This window comes from Sesamum indicum, linkage group LG8 (genome assembly GCF_026168435.1).
Source record: "Sesamum indicum cultivar Baizhima isolate 11 linkage group LG8, ASM2616843v1, whole genome shotgun sequence".
Taxonomy (NCBI): domain Eukaryota; kingdom Viridiplantae; phylum Streptophyta; class Magnoliopsida; order Lamiales; family Pedaliaceae; genus Sesamum; species Sesamum indicum.
Genome location: NC_142664.1, coordinates 604,527 through 623,212, shown reverse-complemented (window position 1 = coordinate 623,212; position 18,686 = coordinate 604,527). Strand labels below are relative to the sequence as shown.

The following is an 18,686-nucleotide window of genomic DNA, read 5'->3' as shown; positions in this document are numbered from 1 at the left end:
GGTAAATAATTATTATTAATTATAATTAAATAAGATTGATATATAAATTTAATTTATTCACTATATATATTATTTTTGTTGTAGCTATTAAGCCATGATAAATATTTTTGTCACGACTCTTAGTCATTACAAATATATTAGCCATACCTATAAAGACCACAGTCAACAAACGTTACGTGAAATAACGATTAATAAATTTGAAAATAAATAAGATGAATAACCCAAACGATGATGAGCTTAGTTGTTATATCATGATTTCAAATTTATTTATGGAACAAAAATTTTAACCACTACACTAAAATATCATTAATAAATTTCGACGAGCTTTAAGTAATTCATTTGATAAATAAAACAATAAAAAACAAAAGGAGATAATCATACTCAAACCCCAACTGAAAATGCAAAATTATACTTTCTCCCCCAAAAAAATTCAAAAGTACGCTTATACCCTCCTAAAATTCCCTGTATACATAACCTAACCCCTTCTGTTAGCATTTAGATGAAAAATATTGATGTTAGCAAAAACAAATTTATATAAATTTCCAATCTTGTTCCTCATATAATATTCTTATGTAATTTTTGTACTTATAAGAGAAAAAATATAATGATGTTAACATCACTCTACGTTTATATGTATATATTACATTTATCCCTTTATAAGTACAAATATATATATAAAAATATTAAATGAGGGACAAAATTAAAATAATATATAATTTTTTCTACTGACGTCAATATTTTTTATTCAGATCCTAATAAAAAGGGGTCCAGTGTAAATAAAGAATTATCGCTTATCAAAAATGGTGTGAGTACAATTTTAAATTTTTTTTGGAGAAAAGTATAATTTTATATTTTTAGAAGTGTCTAAGTATGATTAACCCTAAAAAAAACATGGTTCCATTTTTTTTTCCCAATAATTTCAGTTTAATTTTCTCAACTTATCTGTATTGGTTTCTCAAGCTTCTTTTTTTTTTTTTTAATAATAAAACTGATTTCTCAAATTTGATGGTGACGTTAGATAAATCAAAAGGTGATGTATGATTCGCATATCAGCATTCTCTCTCATCATTAACTCAAACACAGATAGTTAAGGTTAATTTGATTAACGTCACCTCGAATATTAATGATTCTCCTCGTAAAAGGTATCTCCGATGAAAGAAAATCTTTATCCACGGGTTTAATTTTGGTAATAAATCAAGAAAGTAATAATTACGGCAAAAGAAAATGTATAAATACAGCATCTCCACTGATCACTTTTTCCCTCGTGATCGAAATCAATCTTGCGAGAGAAGAAACATTAATCGATCGCGATCATCGTCAATGGGTAGCAGCGGCGGCAATTCGAGCAAGAAAACGATGGGCCGTCGGAAGATCGAAATCAAGAAAATCGAGAAGAAAACCAATTTACAGGTCACATTCAGTAAACGCCGCACGGGGCTGTTCAGAAAAGCCAGCGAGCTCAGTGTTCTCTGCGGTGCGGAGATCGCGATCCTCGTCCAGTCGCCGGCGGGGAAGATTTTCTCGTTCGGGAACCCATCTGTGGAATCGGTTCTCAGCCGTTTCCAAAAGGGGGGGAGTTTGCCGCCGCCGCCGCCGCGGAATGTCGGCATTGGAGAGAACCGCATAGGCGAGTACGCGGAGGAAGTGAAGAGACTGGAAGGAGAAAAAGAGATGGAAAAGAGTGTGAAGGAGAAGGAGAGGGAATTGTGGTGGGACGAACCCGTGGAGAGTATGGAACTGCATGAACTGGAGGAATATGCGAAAGCACTGGAGGGGTTGAGGGATAATGTTGTTCATCGAGTGGAGGAGATGGAGAAACAGAAACTGATCATCGTTGATGATAATGCGTTTGGATCGTTGGATCTTATGGATCATGATGATACAGTTGAGTCCAGTTCAAATGGCGGCGGATTCACTGCAGTTGAGTTTAATGAAGAAGAATTTGATGTAAGTATATATATTTTGATGCTTTGAGTAATCTTAATTATTATTTATATATAATAACCACTGATGAGTAGAACTTTAAATATTATTGCAGGGATGTTGGGAAGGTGTAAGAATGGAGGGTTATGATCATCTGCTAGCTGAAATGGATGCAACTGACGAGTGTTTATCTTTTCTGGACGTCTATCCAAGTCTTTGGGATACATAATCATTAGCTTATAATTGTTTAGACTATGTAAAGGTTCATGGTCAAAGTTTGGCATTCATCATAGCTATATATCATTAGATTTTTGGGAAATTATGAAATTTTGTGTCATGAATGAATTGTGAAACCAGCAAGTTTGATTATTTCATGTTGCAAATGTCTATACTTAGTAAGTGGCACATGAATTCTTATAAATGATCAATTGTACAAATATTCAGATTCATGACAAAATTCTTTAGAACTAGTATATATACAGCGGCACACTCAAATATTTTTGTACAATCTATTTAATTTAAAAAAAATATTAATTAAATGAATAAAACATATAAAGAAATTAAAGATTGGAACAGCTTGGGAAGTTTGTTAGCAGGTACCAAGATTTGCTTTACTCATATACATAGCCGTCCTCCCAGATTCAACCGTTTCCTTCAAAGTTTATTCGCCTAAACTGTGTGTGACAACAAACAAACAAATCATCCATCCTCAATTCATTACCCTATGATAATATATGCTGTGGTGTTGGGATTGATTTTTAAATGGTTTGCAGAACAGACTCAATATCTAGATTATTTTATTTTTAAATGTCGTATACTATTATGCAAAATAGAATCATAACTCTATTCATTTCTTTGTTTCTTGTTTTTGCATGTTTACGTTTGAACACTAGTCTCTCAACTGTCGGAGGCAAATTTACGTGGGTAGTTGACCAGTGGCATCTTTAATTATAGCATGGGTGGATGCTGGAGTGGAACATATAGAAATGCATTTTTGTTTTTTCAAAATCCCTTTTTGCCACGAACATCACACCCCCTGACTTGCGAATACGCGTAATCGTTGAATTTAAGTCTTCATCTTCCAAAACTACCCCCGTCCAACTCCCGTAATTCCCCAAGAAACCTTCAAAGCTGTACCTATAACACCAAGACCTCAACCTCCTTATAACCCAACCCTCCTCCCCCACAAAAGGCCATCCAGGTCTAAAGAAAACAATCCAATGGAAAAGAAGCCCTCCAGGTTTTCATTTTTCTTCAAGAGGCTGAACAAGAAGGCTAGTCATGACGATGCCGGCGGAGCATGGCGGTGGAAGAAGAGATCCACCGGGTCTCGGTGGAAGCGGAGGTTCAACTTGCATCTTTGGTTCGTCGATAGCTTCCTTTTTAAGATTATGTCGGCTTTGGAAGCCGTAGTTCTGGTTTCCAAGCTCTGCTTCTTCTTCCTCTGCTGCGGATGCCACTTCTGACGTCGACACACACACAGTCTATCAAGAACCAAGACACCTCGGTCCATTTCAATGCTTAGTGTTGTGGATTGCGACCAAGGAAATGTTTCGCATGCCGAAACCAACTTGAAATGATTGTAAATGACTCCATTGTTCTCTTTCCCCCTCTGTGCTTCATGATTTATTTTAGATTTTTCTTCTCCTTGAATGTGTACTGATATTGTATAAAGATTAATTAATTTAAGCAGCTACGTACATACATTTCTGGAGATTTATGTAGTGTGATTTTCCTTGACGGGGTGATGACTGAGTTCTTGGACTGGTGATTCAGATTCGAGGAAACATCCTAGTTGACACGACGAGGCTAAAATCGAATGGGATTCGGTGACTGTCGTTTTCTTTGTTTCTTTGTTTTTTTTTTTTCCTCTCTCTCTCTCCTTTTTGATAGATTCTGATGTAGAAATTTGCTATAAATAAAGAGTTATTATTGAGTTGAATTTGCGAAAATAGTATGGAGTGCAGAAACATTCCGTGTTGTGCAATGTGAGGTTAGACACCTGAGCTATAATCAAGGCATAAATACCTCACATTGCTTTAAATGCTTAGTACTTAAAAAAACTAGTTTTCTTAAACCAAAAATCAAATAATTTTTTTTCCATGCAATTGAAAACCCTCCTTTCACACAGCATACTAATTATCATTTCAGAATAATACGCAACAAAACAAATTTATTGTTATTTATAGTCTAAAAGTTTCATAGTTTTTATCGGATAAACTTATCTTGTTGTTTTTAAAATAATAATTTGAAAAAAAATTTACTTTTAGTTTCATAACTTACGAGTTTTATATATTTTGTACCATAAACCAAATAATTGTAGCATTTTAGAACCAAATATGCTATAATTTTTTCAAATGTGCAGTTTTCCAGAATAATATTCCCACTGAAGAGGCTAAGACCATTGAAGGCGGCTTGGCTTCGCTGTCTAGCTAGCTGTGCTGGGCCTGTCACCTGTCTTCGAGAAGGAAGAGCCGTCTTGTTTCAGCGTCAGACAAAAGCCAGTCCACTCGGTCAAACAATTATCACATTGACTCTGAAAATTATGAAACCTACACATTGAAGTATGAATAGTAAAACACACGCTTGCAATTATGAAGTTGAACCATTATAACCTGGAAAATTTCTGCCCACTTTCTCAAATCCATTGAAGCTTTAGCCTATTAATACTTAATATTATTCATTTGTTGTAATAAATTTAATATCTATATGAATTCATGCTTTTCATTTGGATCAAATTAACAAATAATTTCACAACTTCATTTAATCAGGGGATAATTAGTCTGTCATTTCTTAAAACTTAATTTAATTATATATAAATTTTATTTGATTTTAAAATTTATTTTTATTATCCCTGATGATTGTTTCCTTCTAACGAATATATTATTCATTTAGTCAAAATTCACAAAATTTGATGATAAGAATCAAAATCCATATTTTGATCCAATAGCTCATACTGACTTATTGCATGTTGAATATTTTTTTTTACCAATCTACATCTTTACACACTAGTACATTGAGATGGTATATAGTCATCTCAAGATGCAGAATGGACCGAATTGAGCTGATCTAACTTAGAACTGAATTGAACCAACAAAAACTGGATTGGTCCAAAGCTGGCCCGATTCAGAAAATCAATACTTAAGATCAGCCTAACCCAGTACAGGACCACTTAAATAGGAAAGCACAATAATTATCCAAAAATATTATTTCTTGGTTCTGAATTCACATCATCTTTCAGATAAAATAATAATAAAAAACATATCATCTTGATTAGGGAGGGGAGGGTGCTGTTAAAACTCTTTGCAGACTTTACTGCATTACGTTTAGATTTTTATTATTATATCCAAGAATACAAACACCAAAAAATCTTCCAGTGTCATTATTTCTGTGTCTTTTTGTTAAATCTTTTAAGCTCCCAACAACAATACATTTCCTTATCTCTTGGGTTCCCTCCAGCACTGATTACCCACTCAACACAGTTGCTCGAAGAAGGAGATGAGTTCCTCAATTTTCAGCCCTGTTTCACCCCCATCTCACACCATCTTCAAACCCAATCAAAACCCTCTTCTGCAGATAAACTCTCCTCTTTCAAAGCGAGTTTCATTTTCGAGAAGAAGAAACTGTTTAAATGGAACCAGGGCTTTGCTTTCCGCCACCAAAGACACCGTCCTCAAGGATTTTCATCAAAGAAGAGCCCTCAAAGTTAGCATCCAATTCTTGGAAGATATTTACATAATTCCATATACTAATAATTGAGACTGAAGAAAGAACCGTTATTAATAAGTCTGCATAAAGATATTTTACCTACTTCCATAGCTAAGCATGTCAGTTTATCCGGGTTGTGGATCTTTTTACTGTGTCCGACTGATTTATGGGGCTTTATTATGTTTCTTGCAGATCATCTCAGGGTTGCAGAATTTGGACAGAGATAATGTAGCTGCCGTTGTTACAGCTGCGGATAAGGTTGGTTTTGGTCTTATACGTTATCTTCCTTTATGAGCTATGGATTGTTTAATGAGGGGGAAGACATTGTCGCATGATTGTATGTCTATTTTCGTGTCGCTACATTGTGATATAAGGTTTACTTATGAGATCGTATGATAGTTATGTTGTGGTTCTTGCGAGCTACTAAGGTAATCTGATTGTCCTTCCTACAGGGAGGGGCAACTCATGTGGATATTGCGTGTGACCCGGATTTGGTGAAACTTGCTACTAGCTTGACTGCTCTTCCGGTAAGAAGTGATTATTTGTTAAAAATTTTGACAAGCCTTTCAGGATTAATATGCCAACTGTTGTGCTGCATATTTTTTATTTCTACGTGATTCGCGGTATTCATATGTATGAACAATGAATCTTGATGTATAACACGGGGTTCTAGTTAACTCACATTGTTTAGAGTTGCTGATTTGATATATTTGTTACATGCTATCAGCTTCTTATAAGTCATGCATTTGCAGATTTGTGTTTCTTCTGTTGATCCAGCAGCATTTCCAGCTGCCATTGAAGCCGGAGCCTTAATGGTGTGTCTGTTAACTCTTTTATGATTTTTCTTGTTTTGCTCATTGAAAAAGTTCTGCTGAAAATGGAAACAACACAATTAACTCATTAGAGTTCCACAGTGCTAAAGTTAATTTTGTTCTAAAAGTAAAGCTTAATTTTCCAGGTCGAGATTGGAAATTACGACTCATTCTACGAAATGGGCTTGACTTTCTCATCGGAGCAGGTAATGTATATCCTATGTTACAATATCCTTCTATCAGATTTTTCGGTTTGCGGAATCTTCTGAAGAGTATCTTATTTCGAAATTGCATAGAAGAGGGCCTTTATTTCAGCAAGAAAGCCCTGGCTTTTTTTAGAGCTGTTCTACGTGATTCTGTATCATGCATAGTTAAACATATGATATTTCATACTTCTCTGCGTCACTTTATTTGATTATGCAGATCCTGAACTTAACTAAGGAGACCAAAAGGATTCTTCCATCTGTCGCACTATCGGTCACTGTACCTCATACGCTAAGCCTTCCTGACCAGGTTTTAAACTTATTATTAACAAAATGTAGATATCAGAAGTTCAATAATGACCAGTGATATAATTATGCATGCTCCATTCTGTGGCCAACACAGGTTAAGCTGGCAGAACAGTTGGAACAAGAAGGTGTTGATATCATCCAAACTGAAGGAGGAAAGTGCTCCAGTCCTTCAAAGGCTGGTATTCTTGGTTTAATTGAAAAGGTAGTGTCTCCACATGCACATTCTCTTACTTTTACTGGGAAATATAAAAAGTTATTTGATTTCTGATAATACATTTTTCATTAGATAAACATGTTAATTGAAGTAAGAGATAGCACGACGTAAACCAAGTCAATCTTCCGTTGCAGTTCTTTTTAATTGGCAGAATATTCAGATTATATATATATATATATTTTGCTGTGAGACGAAAAGAATAACAGAATGTGAAAGCCTGCCATTGGAAACTACTGTTTGGAGTTGGCTCAGAACCCCAACCTCTCTGGTTCCTAATTGAGGAGCCTATGCTCCCCTGTTCTGGCTGTAAAGATAGCAGCAACGCCAAAGGAAAAACTAACCTCAATACTATATTTATTCTTCTTACTTTAAAATCTAAAAATAAGCTACCGTGTATGTGATATTTGTAAAAGCTTGCGTCCATTTAACTTGAAGTGACAAGTTCTCTGAAGAATGCATAGAACAAATACTATAGCTTTAGCAGCCTGCTTTATAGCTGTATTACTTGGTTGCAAAACATATATTATTGATACACTTTTTTGACTAATAACATTTGTTGTGGTTAATTGCAGGCAACACCAACACTTGCAGCAGCATATTCAATTTCACGGGCAGTCAAAATACCAGTAATGTGCTCATCTGGACTAAGTTCTGTGACTGCGCCATTGGCGATCACAGCAGGAGCTTCTGGCGTGGTATGCACTGCAAAAACAAAAAAATACACTCTTGTCTTTCCCTTCTGCCTTAGTAAAACTCTGCAAATTACTGACATCTGTACTGTCGTGTAACACAGGGTGTGGGCTCAGCAATCAACAAGCTGAACGACGTGGTGGCTATGATTGCCGAGGTCAAAAGCATTGCAGAGTCAATGAGCTTATCAACTACGGGAGAATACGTGTTTCAAGAGAATAATCTAAGACTATAATGGGGAGAAGTTTCGGAATAGGTTAAGGAATCTTTGATCGCAGCCAAGTTAAATATCTCTCAGCTATGTTGTGCTACTTATCACTTTTGGATGTTGATGTTGTCACGGGGGAAAGCTTAGCATTTAGTTGTTAGGTTAGAGCACTTTTTAACTTTTGAATCTTGATTATCTGAGGAGCAGGCTTTCATTGATTAGGGATGCCTCCCTATTCACCAAATTAAATGAGATTCTTCTCTAGAGTTTTGAAAATTGAATCCTACTTTGTCCAATCAACCAGACGCTTAATACCAGGAGCAGCAATTTTGTTATGCATCTGGGACTCATTGATGTTCAATTGCTTGGGTAATCAACTTTTGAACAGGGACAAAAATGCACTTGCGTGGGTTGGTGTACCTATTCACTGCATGCACTTGCGTCTGCTAAGGAAATTAGGTGAGGTAGATACACACCTCAATTCATATTCAATTACTTTGCCACCATCTACAATCAATATTGATGTAGGGTTGCATAATTTACAAACACAAAATCTGTAAAGAGCCAAACACTTGAGAAGATTTCTGAATTTTTCCATCCAATCATGTGGAAATCAATATGGCCATTTGATTTCCATGGGATTGGACTAATGGACATGATATTGTGCTCAAGATTTTCTTTTTTTAATTTTTTATATACATAGAATATACAGATCGAGCCTTTAAGAGTGTTAACTAAAATTAAATTAAGTAAATACCAATTCTTATATAGTAAAAGAGTTTCAATATTATATCAACATTTCACGTGCAACAAACTATTATTTCGTGCCGATGGGATTACCAGCATGTAATAAAAAAGACCAAACTAAAATGAAAATACAAATTATTGGTAGTAGAAATTTAACATTTTGTGCTGATCTCTTAGAAATAAAATCGTCATATCTCAAATTTAAATTTAGAGTAAATTACAATTATATTTTTTAATATCTAATATAATTATGAATATTTTTTTATTTTAAAAAATTATATATAATATTTCAAACAAAAAATAATTGTGCGATTAATCATTAGATGGTGTGGTGTTACTTATCCCTAGTTGAATTTAAAAAAAATATATATTTGATAAAAATATTAAAAAATTAAGAGTAGTTAAAATAAATAATTTTTATAATGAATATTCATACTCTAGAATTTTTTTAAAACTTATAAAATAATGTTTATATTATATGAAATTTAAGTAGAAATAGCGCTACTAATTAATGGAAATTAAGGACAAAGTAGAAACACATGCACACATTTAAGGACACATTCCCCCAAACTTCAATCCCTCCAACTCCAAACCCAACCACCTCAACTCCCACAGGGCCACACCACTTTTAACATTTCCATCTGAGCACAGCCACATCGTTCTCATCGAAAACTCCCATTCTCCGCTGCTGCCACCATGCAATCCCTCCACTCCACCTCCCTCCGCCCTTCCCCCCTCGACCGCCTCCGCCGACCTCGCCGCTCCACCATCTTTCCGGGAAACAATGCCAAGCCTCCCCCTCAAAGGCTCCCCTTCAAAGTCTCCTCCTCCGCCGTCACCGCGGCCCCCAAGCGCGAGACTGACCCCAAGAAGCGGGTTGTTATCACGGGCATGGGTCTAGTGTCGGTGTTCGGAAACGATGTGGACGTGTACTACGAGAAGCTGCTGAGTGGGGAGAGCGGCATCACTCTAATAGATAGATTCGATGCTTCTAAGTTCCCGACGCGCTTCGGCGGGCAGATTCGGGGGTTCAAAGCGGAGGGATACATTGACGGGAAGAATGATCGTAGGTTGGATGATTGTTTGAGATACTGCATTGTTGCAGGGAAAAAGGCGCTTGAGGGTGCGGATCTCGGGGGTGACAAGCTTGACAAGGTATAATGGTGTTTTGGAGATTAATTGAGTTAATTTGAAGATTTAAAGCGTGGGTTTTGTTGGGTGTTCTGGTTTTGTGTTTTACTTCTTATTTCAATTTAGGTTTAATGATCTGATGAGGATACTGTTTCCTTAGCGAGTAGCTTTTGTTGATGGGCATGCTGGAATTCAGTAGATTGAGAAAGACCTTGGGGGGTATTTTGAGTATTTGTGCGAATGCAGTAGCTGTATTTGAGCTCTGTTTTGTCTAATTCAATTGAGTCTAAATGCTGAATTTGAAGAACCACTGTTTACTTTGGAATGATTCTCCTCTTGGCACAGTGTTAAATAGGTTTAAAGTGTATTTGGAAAAACATGGTACACTCAATAGTTCGGAAATGAATGCACTAATATGTCATCTGATTCTGATATCTGCAAAACTTGTTTAATTGCCAATTTGGCACCACACCTATGCATGATTCTTTTGTTTGTTCATCTGTTCAATTGTTTGAGAGTTAAAAACTTCTTTAGAAGTTGTAAGCTCTACCTCTGAATCACCTGGTTTGTTATTAATGCAGATAGATAAGATTCGCGCTGGTGTTCTGATTGGAACAGGAATGGGCGGTCTTACGGTTTTCTCCGATGGTGTTCAGGCTCTAATAGAGAAAGGTCACAGGAAAATAACTCCATTTTTCATACCTTATGCCATCACAAACATGGCATCTGCCTTGCTTGCTATTGATCTTGGCTTTATGGGGCCAAATTATTCAATTTCAACTGCTTGTGCTACCTCGAATTATTGCTTCTATGCCGCTGCAAATCACATCCGTCGGGGTGAAGCTGATTTGATGATTGCTGGTGGAACTGAAGCTGCTATTATTCCCATTGGATTGGGTGGTTTTGTTGCATGCAGAGCTTTGTCTCAAAGAAATGATGACCCCCAAACTGCTTCTAGGCCCTGGGACAAAGACCGAGATGGTTTTGTTATGGGTGAAGGTGCTGGAGTGTTGGTAAGTGTGCTGAATTTGCTTCTTAAATTCTAATAAAGCCTTTCAGCTCTGTTCTTTCGTTTCTCACTGGAAGTTGGCCTTATGGATAGAACTAAGTGATATAGGTGTCTGTTTTTCTTTTTCCCTATCTTTTACTTATTGTCACTATTTTCTTTGAGCGTGTATCTGTATTTTCAGTCAATTTGTAATTTGCATAGGTGCTTTTATAAGTATTTTGTTTTTCAACATTCTTGATAGGTGCTGGAAAGTTTGGAACATGCTATGAAACGAGGGGCACCAATAATTGCTGAATACTTGGGAGGTGCAGTTAATTGTGATGCTTATCATATGACTGATCCTAGATCTGATGGACTTGGTGTATCTTCATGTATCCAGAGTGCACTTGAAGATGCTGGTGTTTCACCTGAGGAGGTACTGCTTTTATCCTTAGATTAGAAATGGATTGTACACTTCCTAATCATGCCAAAAGGGTTGGAAATATAAACTGTCATCTGATTGAATTGGCATTATTGAGAACTCTAAACCCCTTGAAGATGCTGGTAGTTCACCCTCTTACTTGTTTCTTCTATGCATAGTTTTTATTAAATTACACCCGTAGTATCTTCCGTTGCTTCCTTGAGCTGGAATGGAACCTGATATTGCATTTGTAAATAAAAGAAGCTCAAGTGGTAGTTCAATCTCTTGATAGATTTGAGTAAGAAATCATGAAATATGACTCTGTAAATTTAATTCTAATATGGGATCTGCTTGTTCTGGTCAATAGAGTGACGAATAGCCAGGATATTGTATTATGTGAATTCAAACATTGGAAAATTCAAATTTGATTTTGGAAATTGATTCTGGACCCAATCTTTATGGTTTATTCCACTTATGCAATGTCGCTGCATGAGTCTTTAGTGAAATTGATTTGGATCATCGTAAAGGTTTAATGCTAGCTATTCTTCTAGAGTAACTTAACAAGTCCTAGCTGTATTTCTTTTCAGGTGAACTACATAAACGCCCATGCAACTTCCACCATAGTTGGTGATTTAGCTGAGGTAAATGCTATTAAGAAGGTATTCAAGAACACATCAGAAATCAAGATAAATGCAACGAAGGTGAGTTCTCCTGCTCTCCCTTCTCTCTCTCTCTCTTTCTCATGCTGACATATTTGCTTCAAGCTTTACCTTTTTCTCACTTGTTATCTTGGTCCAGTCAATGATAGGGCACTGTCTTGGTGCTGCTGGTGGTTTAGAAGCTATTGCAACAGTGAAAGCCATTACAACGGGCTGGCTTCATCCTACCATTAATCAATTTGTGAGTTCAAATAAATTATTACAGCAACTTAAAGGCTGTCAGAAAATTTCAGTTCTACTTTCACTCGAACAGGAAGCTCATGTGCAGCTGCCTGTTTTCCTTTAAACTGATTTATGATGGCTTTGATGCTCATGGTTAAAATTTACAAGTGTGTTTCACTTCCTAATGCAGAGCGCAGAGCCTTCTGTGGAGTTTGATACTGTTGCAAATAAAAAGCAGGAGCATGAAGTCAATGTTGGTAAGAGCTTTATTCTCCTGGGCTATTATATTCTGAAAATTCAGCGTTGAATACGATTCTTCTTCACCTGTTCTTAATATTTCTTGTATTCAAAATCATATGCAGCTATTTCAAATTCTTTTGGATTTGGTGGACACAACTCTGTTGTCGCGTTTTCTGCATTCAAGCCCTGATCCTGTTCAAAACGAGTCGCTCATCAGAGAGCTAACTGAGACTCTATCAGTTGCCTTTTTATTTTTTTTCACACCGTTAAATCAAGGCAGGCATGTAATTTGTTTAGACTGATGACTTTTAAGATCTTAGTTAGAGGACACCATTGTCACTCGTTATTTACTTAAACCTCTGAAAATCATCAGTTTTGCTGCATTCTGGCCTATACCAACAGGCACTAGGATTTCGTTTCGGCTTTCTAACGTCATTTGTATCGGTCCAAATATACATAGCTGCGTCTTCAATTCAGAAATTTCTGCATATATGTTGCAATAAAAAAGCAGTGCAGTTGGTGGATAGTTGCGTGGGGTTTGCACTTTGTCCCGTTTAGGAAATCGCGAGTGGTTCAGTGACGATCAGCGCTAAGTTGCTCATAAATAAAAAAAAATATAAATCTTTTTATTATATATTTATATGTATTTTTCAATAATTATAAAAATGATTATAAATTAATATTAAAAAAAACCGTTTACCCTCACAAATCATAATTAATGATGCCACTTTCTAATTTTTAAATATGTCATATATCTCTAATTATATAATTTTAAAAATTAATTATAATTTTTTTTTCTTATAAAAGGATTTTATGTCATTTTAACAAAACTACGCCAATTCATTTGGCATGTTGACAATAATTTAAGTTGTTTTTTTAAATATGATTTATTTTTATTTATAATTTATTTTAAAATATAAAAATTAGTTATTATAAACAAATAGAAACAGCGTGTCAAGAGAGTCAATTTAAAATAAAAAGAAAAACTACTTAATCACACTCCAGTGTTCATATCGGGTTGGTCTTATCCATCCAAAGTTATAAATGAAAGAGGACGAACGGGTCAAATGAAATAAATAAAATCCAGATTGATGTCAGCCCAAGAGTCCAGAAGAGTTTCCAACTTTTGGGCTCAAGCCTCAATTAGTCAGCCCAATAATCCAGAAGAGTTACTTCAATTACTTGGCCCAATAGTCCAGAAGAATTTCCCATTTTGAGCCTATGAACTCGATCAATTGCCCCATAATTCAGAAGAATTTCCTATTTTGGGCCTATGAACTAGATTAGTGGGCCCAATGGTCCAGAATGATTTGCCATTATGGGCCGATGACGGCAATTAGTCGGCCCATCCAAGTTACGTCCACTCTTTTGCCGCCAAAATGTAATGGCTCTCTCTTTGTTTCCCGCCAAATCCTCAAGCCTGGCAAGTAGCAACCCCAGAAAATGGAAAGAAGCCCCAACAGATAGAAGAAATTTTACCCAACACGGTACTGTTTTCTCTCTCTCTCTACTCAAAAACCATAGGCGCACGCAAACAGACATTGCGGTTGAGATCAGAAACGAAGATTTGCGATGGATCTGAGCGAGGATGTCAGGGCTGCGCACAAGAGGACTTTTCTCAAATTTTTCGAACAAACTGTGAGTCTCAAACTGCATAGTCCTAGATTACTGCTTCTACATTATGTCTACATTGTTGTTTTGGTTACTGAAGACTTTATACGATTTATCGATGTCAGGAGTATAACATTGAGCTAAAAAAATCACTCGACTTAATGTTTACTCAAAATCGCCGCCGTTGTATCGTTAACCTTTCTCATTTCTACCACCATCGAGAAGGCGCTGATTTAGCTCGCAGGTAAGCATGTTACCGACTGTTGTGATTGAAAAAGAAAATCAATGATTTCTTAGTGATGTTTTGCTTTTCGCGATTTTGTTGGAATTGCAGGCTTTTGCAGACTCCAAGCGAGTATATGCAGCCGCTCTGTGATGCAGTCACGGACATGGCACGGAGCATGAATGCCAAGTATCTGAAGGAAGGAGAGCAAATTTTGGTTGGGCTTGAGGGTCCTTTTGTTTCACGGAGGGTGACACCGAGAGAGCTTTTGTCTGGGTTTATTGGTTCCATGGTCTGCGTCGAGGGCATTGTTACCAAATGTAATTTCCCGTTCCTCTGAGTTCGTGCTTGTTGACATTTAATTGTGCCTGTGAGTGCGAGTAAGAAAGCGAGAGATTAGTACAAAGAAAACGGCTTTAAGGATGTAACTACTTGATGATAATTAAGGTTGTTTGGTTAGAATACATTTACAAGCTATATTTTCAGCACTAACTAGTAGCAAACTTTCTCCTTATGTCTTTGGCAGCTCTGGTATGTATGACTTTGTCTTTAACTACTTTAGTAATTCTGTGCAGCTTTTGTTTTCCAAGTTTATCAGTTCGTAAGAGAGTTTAATGGAATAACCTGGAGCTGTTTATTCAATACGTAGGTTCTCTTGTTAGGCCAAAGGTTGTTAAGAGTGTCCACTTCTGCCCTGTTACTGAGAAATTCACAGTGCGTGAATACAGAGACATTACATCTAATATGGGGTTGCCTACTGGTTCAGTGTATCCAACTCGAGTGAGATTTCTCTCCTTTGCCTCTCTCTATCTTCACATCATATGACAGCAAAGGAAATCTGACAAGAATAGCTTGTTTCAGGATGACAATGGCAACTTGTTGGTAACTGAGTATGGGCTGTGCACTTATAAGGACCACCAGACATTATCAATGCAAGAAGTTCCAGAAAACTCGGCTCCTGGTCAACTTCCTCGGACGGTGGACATTATTGTGGAAGACGATTTGGTAGATTCATGCAAACCTGGAGACCGTGTGGCCATTGTAGGGATATACAAAGCCCTCCCTGGAAAAAGCAAAGGCGGTGTGAATGGAGTATTCAGGTTATTATGCCTTTGGCAAAACAGTCAACAGTTATCTATTTCACCTTTGTGATGGCTTTATCTCTAAAACATCTGTTATTACTAATGCAGGACTGTTCTCATAGCCAACAATGTCTCTCTTCTCAACAAAATGTCACACAACTTACAGTATTCAAGTGAAGACATGAAAAACATTAGAAAGATATCTGAAAGAGATGATGCATTCGACCTACTTGCTAATTCTTTAGCGCCTTCTATATATGGGCATCTGTGGATAAAGAAGGCAGTTATCTTATTGATGCTTGGTGGGAATGAGAAAAACTTGAAAAATGGAACCCACTTGAGGGGGTAAGTAATGCTACTCTCTTGGTTTTGCCTAGAACAGGCTATACTTTTTGGCAATGCTTAATTTTCTGAGCACAGCTGCCTTGACCTAGTGGTCTGCTCTAATTTATCCAAACTTATCTGCTGTTTCCTGATTGATAGTGATATAAACATGATGATGGTTGGTGATCCGTCTGTTGCCAAGTCTCAGTTGTTGAGAGCCATCATGAATATTGCTCCTCTAGCCATATCAACCACTGGTCGAGGTTCTTCTGGTGTTGGATTGACAGCTGCAGTCACTTCTGATCAAGAAACAGGTAATGTATGCTCTTGTGGTGGGGTTTAAGCATTGGCTTTGTGATTACTTATTAGACTGGATCCATGAACTCAGGGGAGCGGAGACTAGAAGCTGGTGCCATGGTTCTTGCTGATAGAGGAGTTGTTTGCATTGATGAGTTTGATAAGATGAATGATCAAGATCGTGTTGCGATACATGAAGTGATGGAGCAGCAAACCGTGACAATTGCCAAAGCTGGTATTCATGCATCACTGAATGCTCGGTGCAGTGTGGTGGCTGCTGCAAACCCAATATATGGAACTGTAAGTCTTGAAACAAGTTGCAGAGTTCTAAGGTATGCTTAATTGTTTTCTATCCACACCATTAACTCCATACATTGACTATACGCAGTATGACCGTTCCTTAACTCCAACCAAAAATATTGGGCTTCCGGATTCTCTGCTTTCACGTTTTGATTTGCTGTTTATCGTGTTGGATCAAATGGATCCTGGGGTTGATCGTCAGATTTCTGAACATGTCTTAAGGATGCATCGGTACCGTTCAGTGGTTGATGGAGGTATGTGAAATCTGTATCTCTAGTAAAATTTTTTAGTGGCTCATTCTCAACTGAAATAACAGATACCTGCATAGAGATTAGACATATTTGTTACTGAACATATGATCTATTCCAGGCACAAGATTAGATGATAGTTCAAGACATGATGGTGAGGATGATTCAGAAACTGGTTCTTCTGTTTTTATCAAATACAACAGAATGCTACATGGAAGAAGATCTGACAAGGGTCGTAAACGTGATACTCTCACTATCAATTTTCTTAAGAAGTACATCCATTATGCAAAAAACAGGATTCAGCCTGAGCTCACTGATGAGGTAATGTTCCCCGAAATCATTCTTTATCATCTCAAAGCCAAAATTCTAAGTCCTATCATGGTTTTTCATGATATACTAGATGTCTGCACCTTGATAACACATTCTTGATTGTCTTTCATAAATAATTTCTCCAGGCATCTGAACACATAGCAACTGCATATGCAGAGCTCAGGAGTGCAAGTTCAAATGTAAAGGTTGGTAATTTTCTCTCCTTAGCTGACGTTGGAATTTAAGAGGTTCTGATCATCTAAGTTCCAATTTTGACACTTCAGACAGGAGGCACACTTCCAATCACTGCTAGAACCTTGGAAACAATAATTCGTCTATCAACTGCTCATGCGAAACTGAGGTTGCGGAGACAGGTACTCTCTTTATCAGTTCATTGCGCTTACCAACAGAATAGAATGTCTCCATTTATTGGTTATAACAATTAGCAGGATTTAATATGATTAACTACTTCTATATATAGTTCTTATTTGCAATCTGTAAAAATCTAGAAGGAATATCGTTTATTGATCAGTAGGTTTTTCATTTACTAATTATGCTTCAGATGCCTTCACACATGTGAAATTCTTGTGGAAGTTATTAGTGATATTTATTCTTGAACAGGTTCTGAAGTCTGATGCTGAAGCTGCCCTTAAAGTTCTAAACTTTGCCATATATCATCAAGAGCTGAATGAAATGGAGGAGCGTGAGCAAGACAGACAAAACGAAATGGAGACCGAAGCTGATAATAGTGGTAGAGCTCGTAATAGGGGTGGAAGAAACATGACCAACAATGGTAGCTCTACTGCCACGACTGGGTAGGTGCAGAATTGAAATCTTTGAAATGTTGTTTCTACTTCACGGTCCTGCTATGTCACAGCCAGCAATGAAAAGCTTTCTCTCTTTCCTTCACATTGCAAATTGCATGCTTTGCTGTCTATACAGAGATGAAATTTGGTCTATGGAGTTTGATTTGCTTTTTATATGCATGGCATCATCCATTTGCTTTGTATATTTTCTAATTTATTTGATATCAAACATAATTTCATTGATATCTCTTATCTTTCGTGCTTTGTAAAGTGATACGGAAGCGATGGACGTTGATGCACCTCCAGCAGACAAACTCAACATAACACCAGAGAGGTGTGCAACTCTTGAACCACCACGATCTGCTGCACTTTTTGTCTTCAATATGTGTGCTATGGTTCATTTCTTTTTGTTTTGCTTGTAGATTGGAGGCATTCAGTGCTGCTCTAGGGAAGTATAGACATGCACAACATGTGGAACAAATGCCAATTTCTGATATTGAGGGGGTTGTTAACAGTGGAGCAGCTGTTCCTTACTCATCGACAGAGATTATGTCCCTTTTGGAGGTAGCATTTATCTTTAGTTCTATCATTTCTTGTGTTGGTTGCCTTCACCATTTTTTGGCTTATCAAGGTTGATTTGCTGCGTGTCCACAATCTAATAGCAAATTAATTTTGCTGTGTGCAGATTATGCATGAGAAAGGCAGCTTGATGATATCTAAGGACACCAATGTAGTTTACTTCATGTGAGGAGTTTATCGACAGGCACCATCTAACTTTTGCGGGTCTCAAAATGGTTGAAAATGTTGCATTGATAGATTTTATCAGATACCAACCAATGGCAATTAGAGTTGCACTGTAAAACATGCATTCCGCTGAATGGGTTTTTATTTCTTCAAGTTCCACATTTTATAGTCAAATCATCGGATGTCATTATTTGAAACGGAAATTTCAGAACTCATTATAACCAATCCCCAGCGAATTTGATTTTGCGGGTACACACGTTACACAAC

At 37.0% G+C, this 18,686-nt stretch overlaps 5 protein-coding genes across 5 annotated transcripts; all 5 read left to right on the top strand.

The window, feature by feature from the left end:
* Nucleotides 1-1,194: 1,194 nt before the first annotated feature.
* On the top strand, nucleotides 1,195-2,318 carry LOC105167548 (agamous-like MADS-box protein AGL29). Its single transcript, XM_011087320.3, has 2 exons — nucleotides 1,195-1,947; nucleotides 2,039-2,318. Exons 1-2 carry the CDS (start codon nucleotides 1,225-1,227, stop codon nucleotides 2,150-2,152), a joined length of 837 nt encoding a protein of 278 aa, XP_011085622.2. The 5' UTR covers nucleotides 1,195-1,224; the 3' UTR covers nucleotides 2,153-2,318.
* A 758-nt stretch (nucleotides 2,319-3,076) lies between these two features.
* On the top strand, nucleotides 3,077-3,865 carry LOC148787066 (uncharacterized). Its single transcript, XM_088883262.1, has one exon. It carries the CDS (start codon nucleotides 3,144-3,146, stop codon nucleotides 3,387-3,389), a length of 246 nt encoding a protein of 81 aa, XP_088739388.1. The 5' UTR covers nucleotides 3,077-3,143; the 3' UTR covers nucleotides 3,390-3,865.
* A 1,444-nt stretch (nucleotides 3,866-5,309) lies between these two features.
* LOC105167302 (uncharacterized protein ycf23) lies at nucleotides 5,310-8,348 on the top strand. The gene is made up of 9 exons (XM_011086957.3): nucleotides 5,310-5,628; nucleotides 5,824-5,889; nucleotides 6,084-6,158; nucleotides 6,384-6,446; nucleotides 6,590-6,649; nucleotides 6,867-6,956; nucleotides 7,050-7,157; nucleotides 7,742-7,864; nucleotides 7,963-8,348. Exons 1-9 carry the CDS (start codon nucleotides 5,422-5,424, stop codon nucleotides 8,092-8,094), a joined length of 924 nt encoding a protein of 307 aa, XP_011085259.1. The 5' UTR covers nucleotides 5,310-5,421; the 3' UTR covers nucleotides 8,095-8,348.
* A 1,033-nt stretch (nucleotides 8,349-9,381) lies between these two features.
* LOC105167301 (3-oxoacyl-[acyl-carrier-protein] synthase I, chloroplastic) lies at nucleotides 9,382-12,858 on the top strand. The gene is made up of 7 exons (XM_011086956.3): nucleotides 9,382-9,969; nucleotides 10,527-10,958; nucleotides 11,196-11,369; nucleotides 11,942-12,055; nucleotides 12,153-12,254; nucleotides 12,426-12,492; nucleotides 12,598-12,858. Exons 1-7 carry the CDS (start codon nucleotides 9,511-9,513, stop codon nucleotides 12,663-12,665), a joined length of 1,416 nt encoding a protein of 471 aa, XP_011085258.1. The 5' UTR covers nucleotides 9,382-9,510; the 3' UTR covers nucleotides 12,666-12,858.
* Nucleotides 12,859-13,891: 1,033 nt separating this feature from the next.
* On the top strand, nucleotides 13,892-18,593 carry MCM3 (Minichromosome maintenance (MCM2/3/5) family protein). The gene is made up of 16 exons (XM_011086955.3): nucleotides 13,892-14,113; nucleotides 14,212-14,330; nucleotides 14,421-14,629; nucleotides 14,959-15,089; nucleotides 15,171-15,409; nucleotides 15,500-15,736; nucleotides 15,875-16,029; nucleotides 16,104-16,312; nucleotides 16,401-16,566; nucleotides 16,682-16,881; nucleotides 17,016-17,075; nucleotides 17,154-17,243; nucleotides 17,491-17,684; nucleotides 17,947-18,009; nucleotides 18,098-18,239; nucleotides 18,361-18,593. The coding sequence occupies exons 1-16, from the start codon at nucleotides 14,048-14,050 to the stop codon at nucleotides 18,421-18,423; spliced, it is 2,343 nt and encodes a 780-aa protein (XP_011085257.1). The 5' UTR covers nucleotides 13,892-14,047; the 3' UTR covers nucleotides 18,424-18,593.
* Nucleotides 18,594-18,686: the final 93 nt, after the last annotated feature.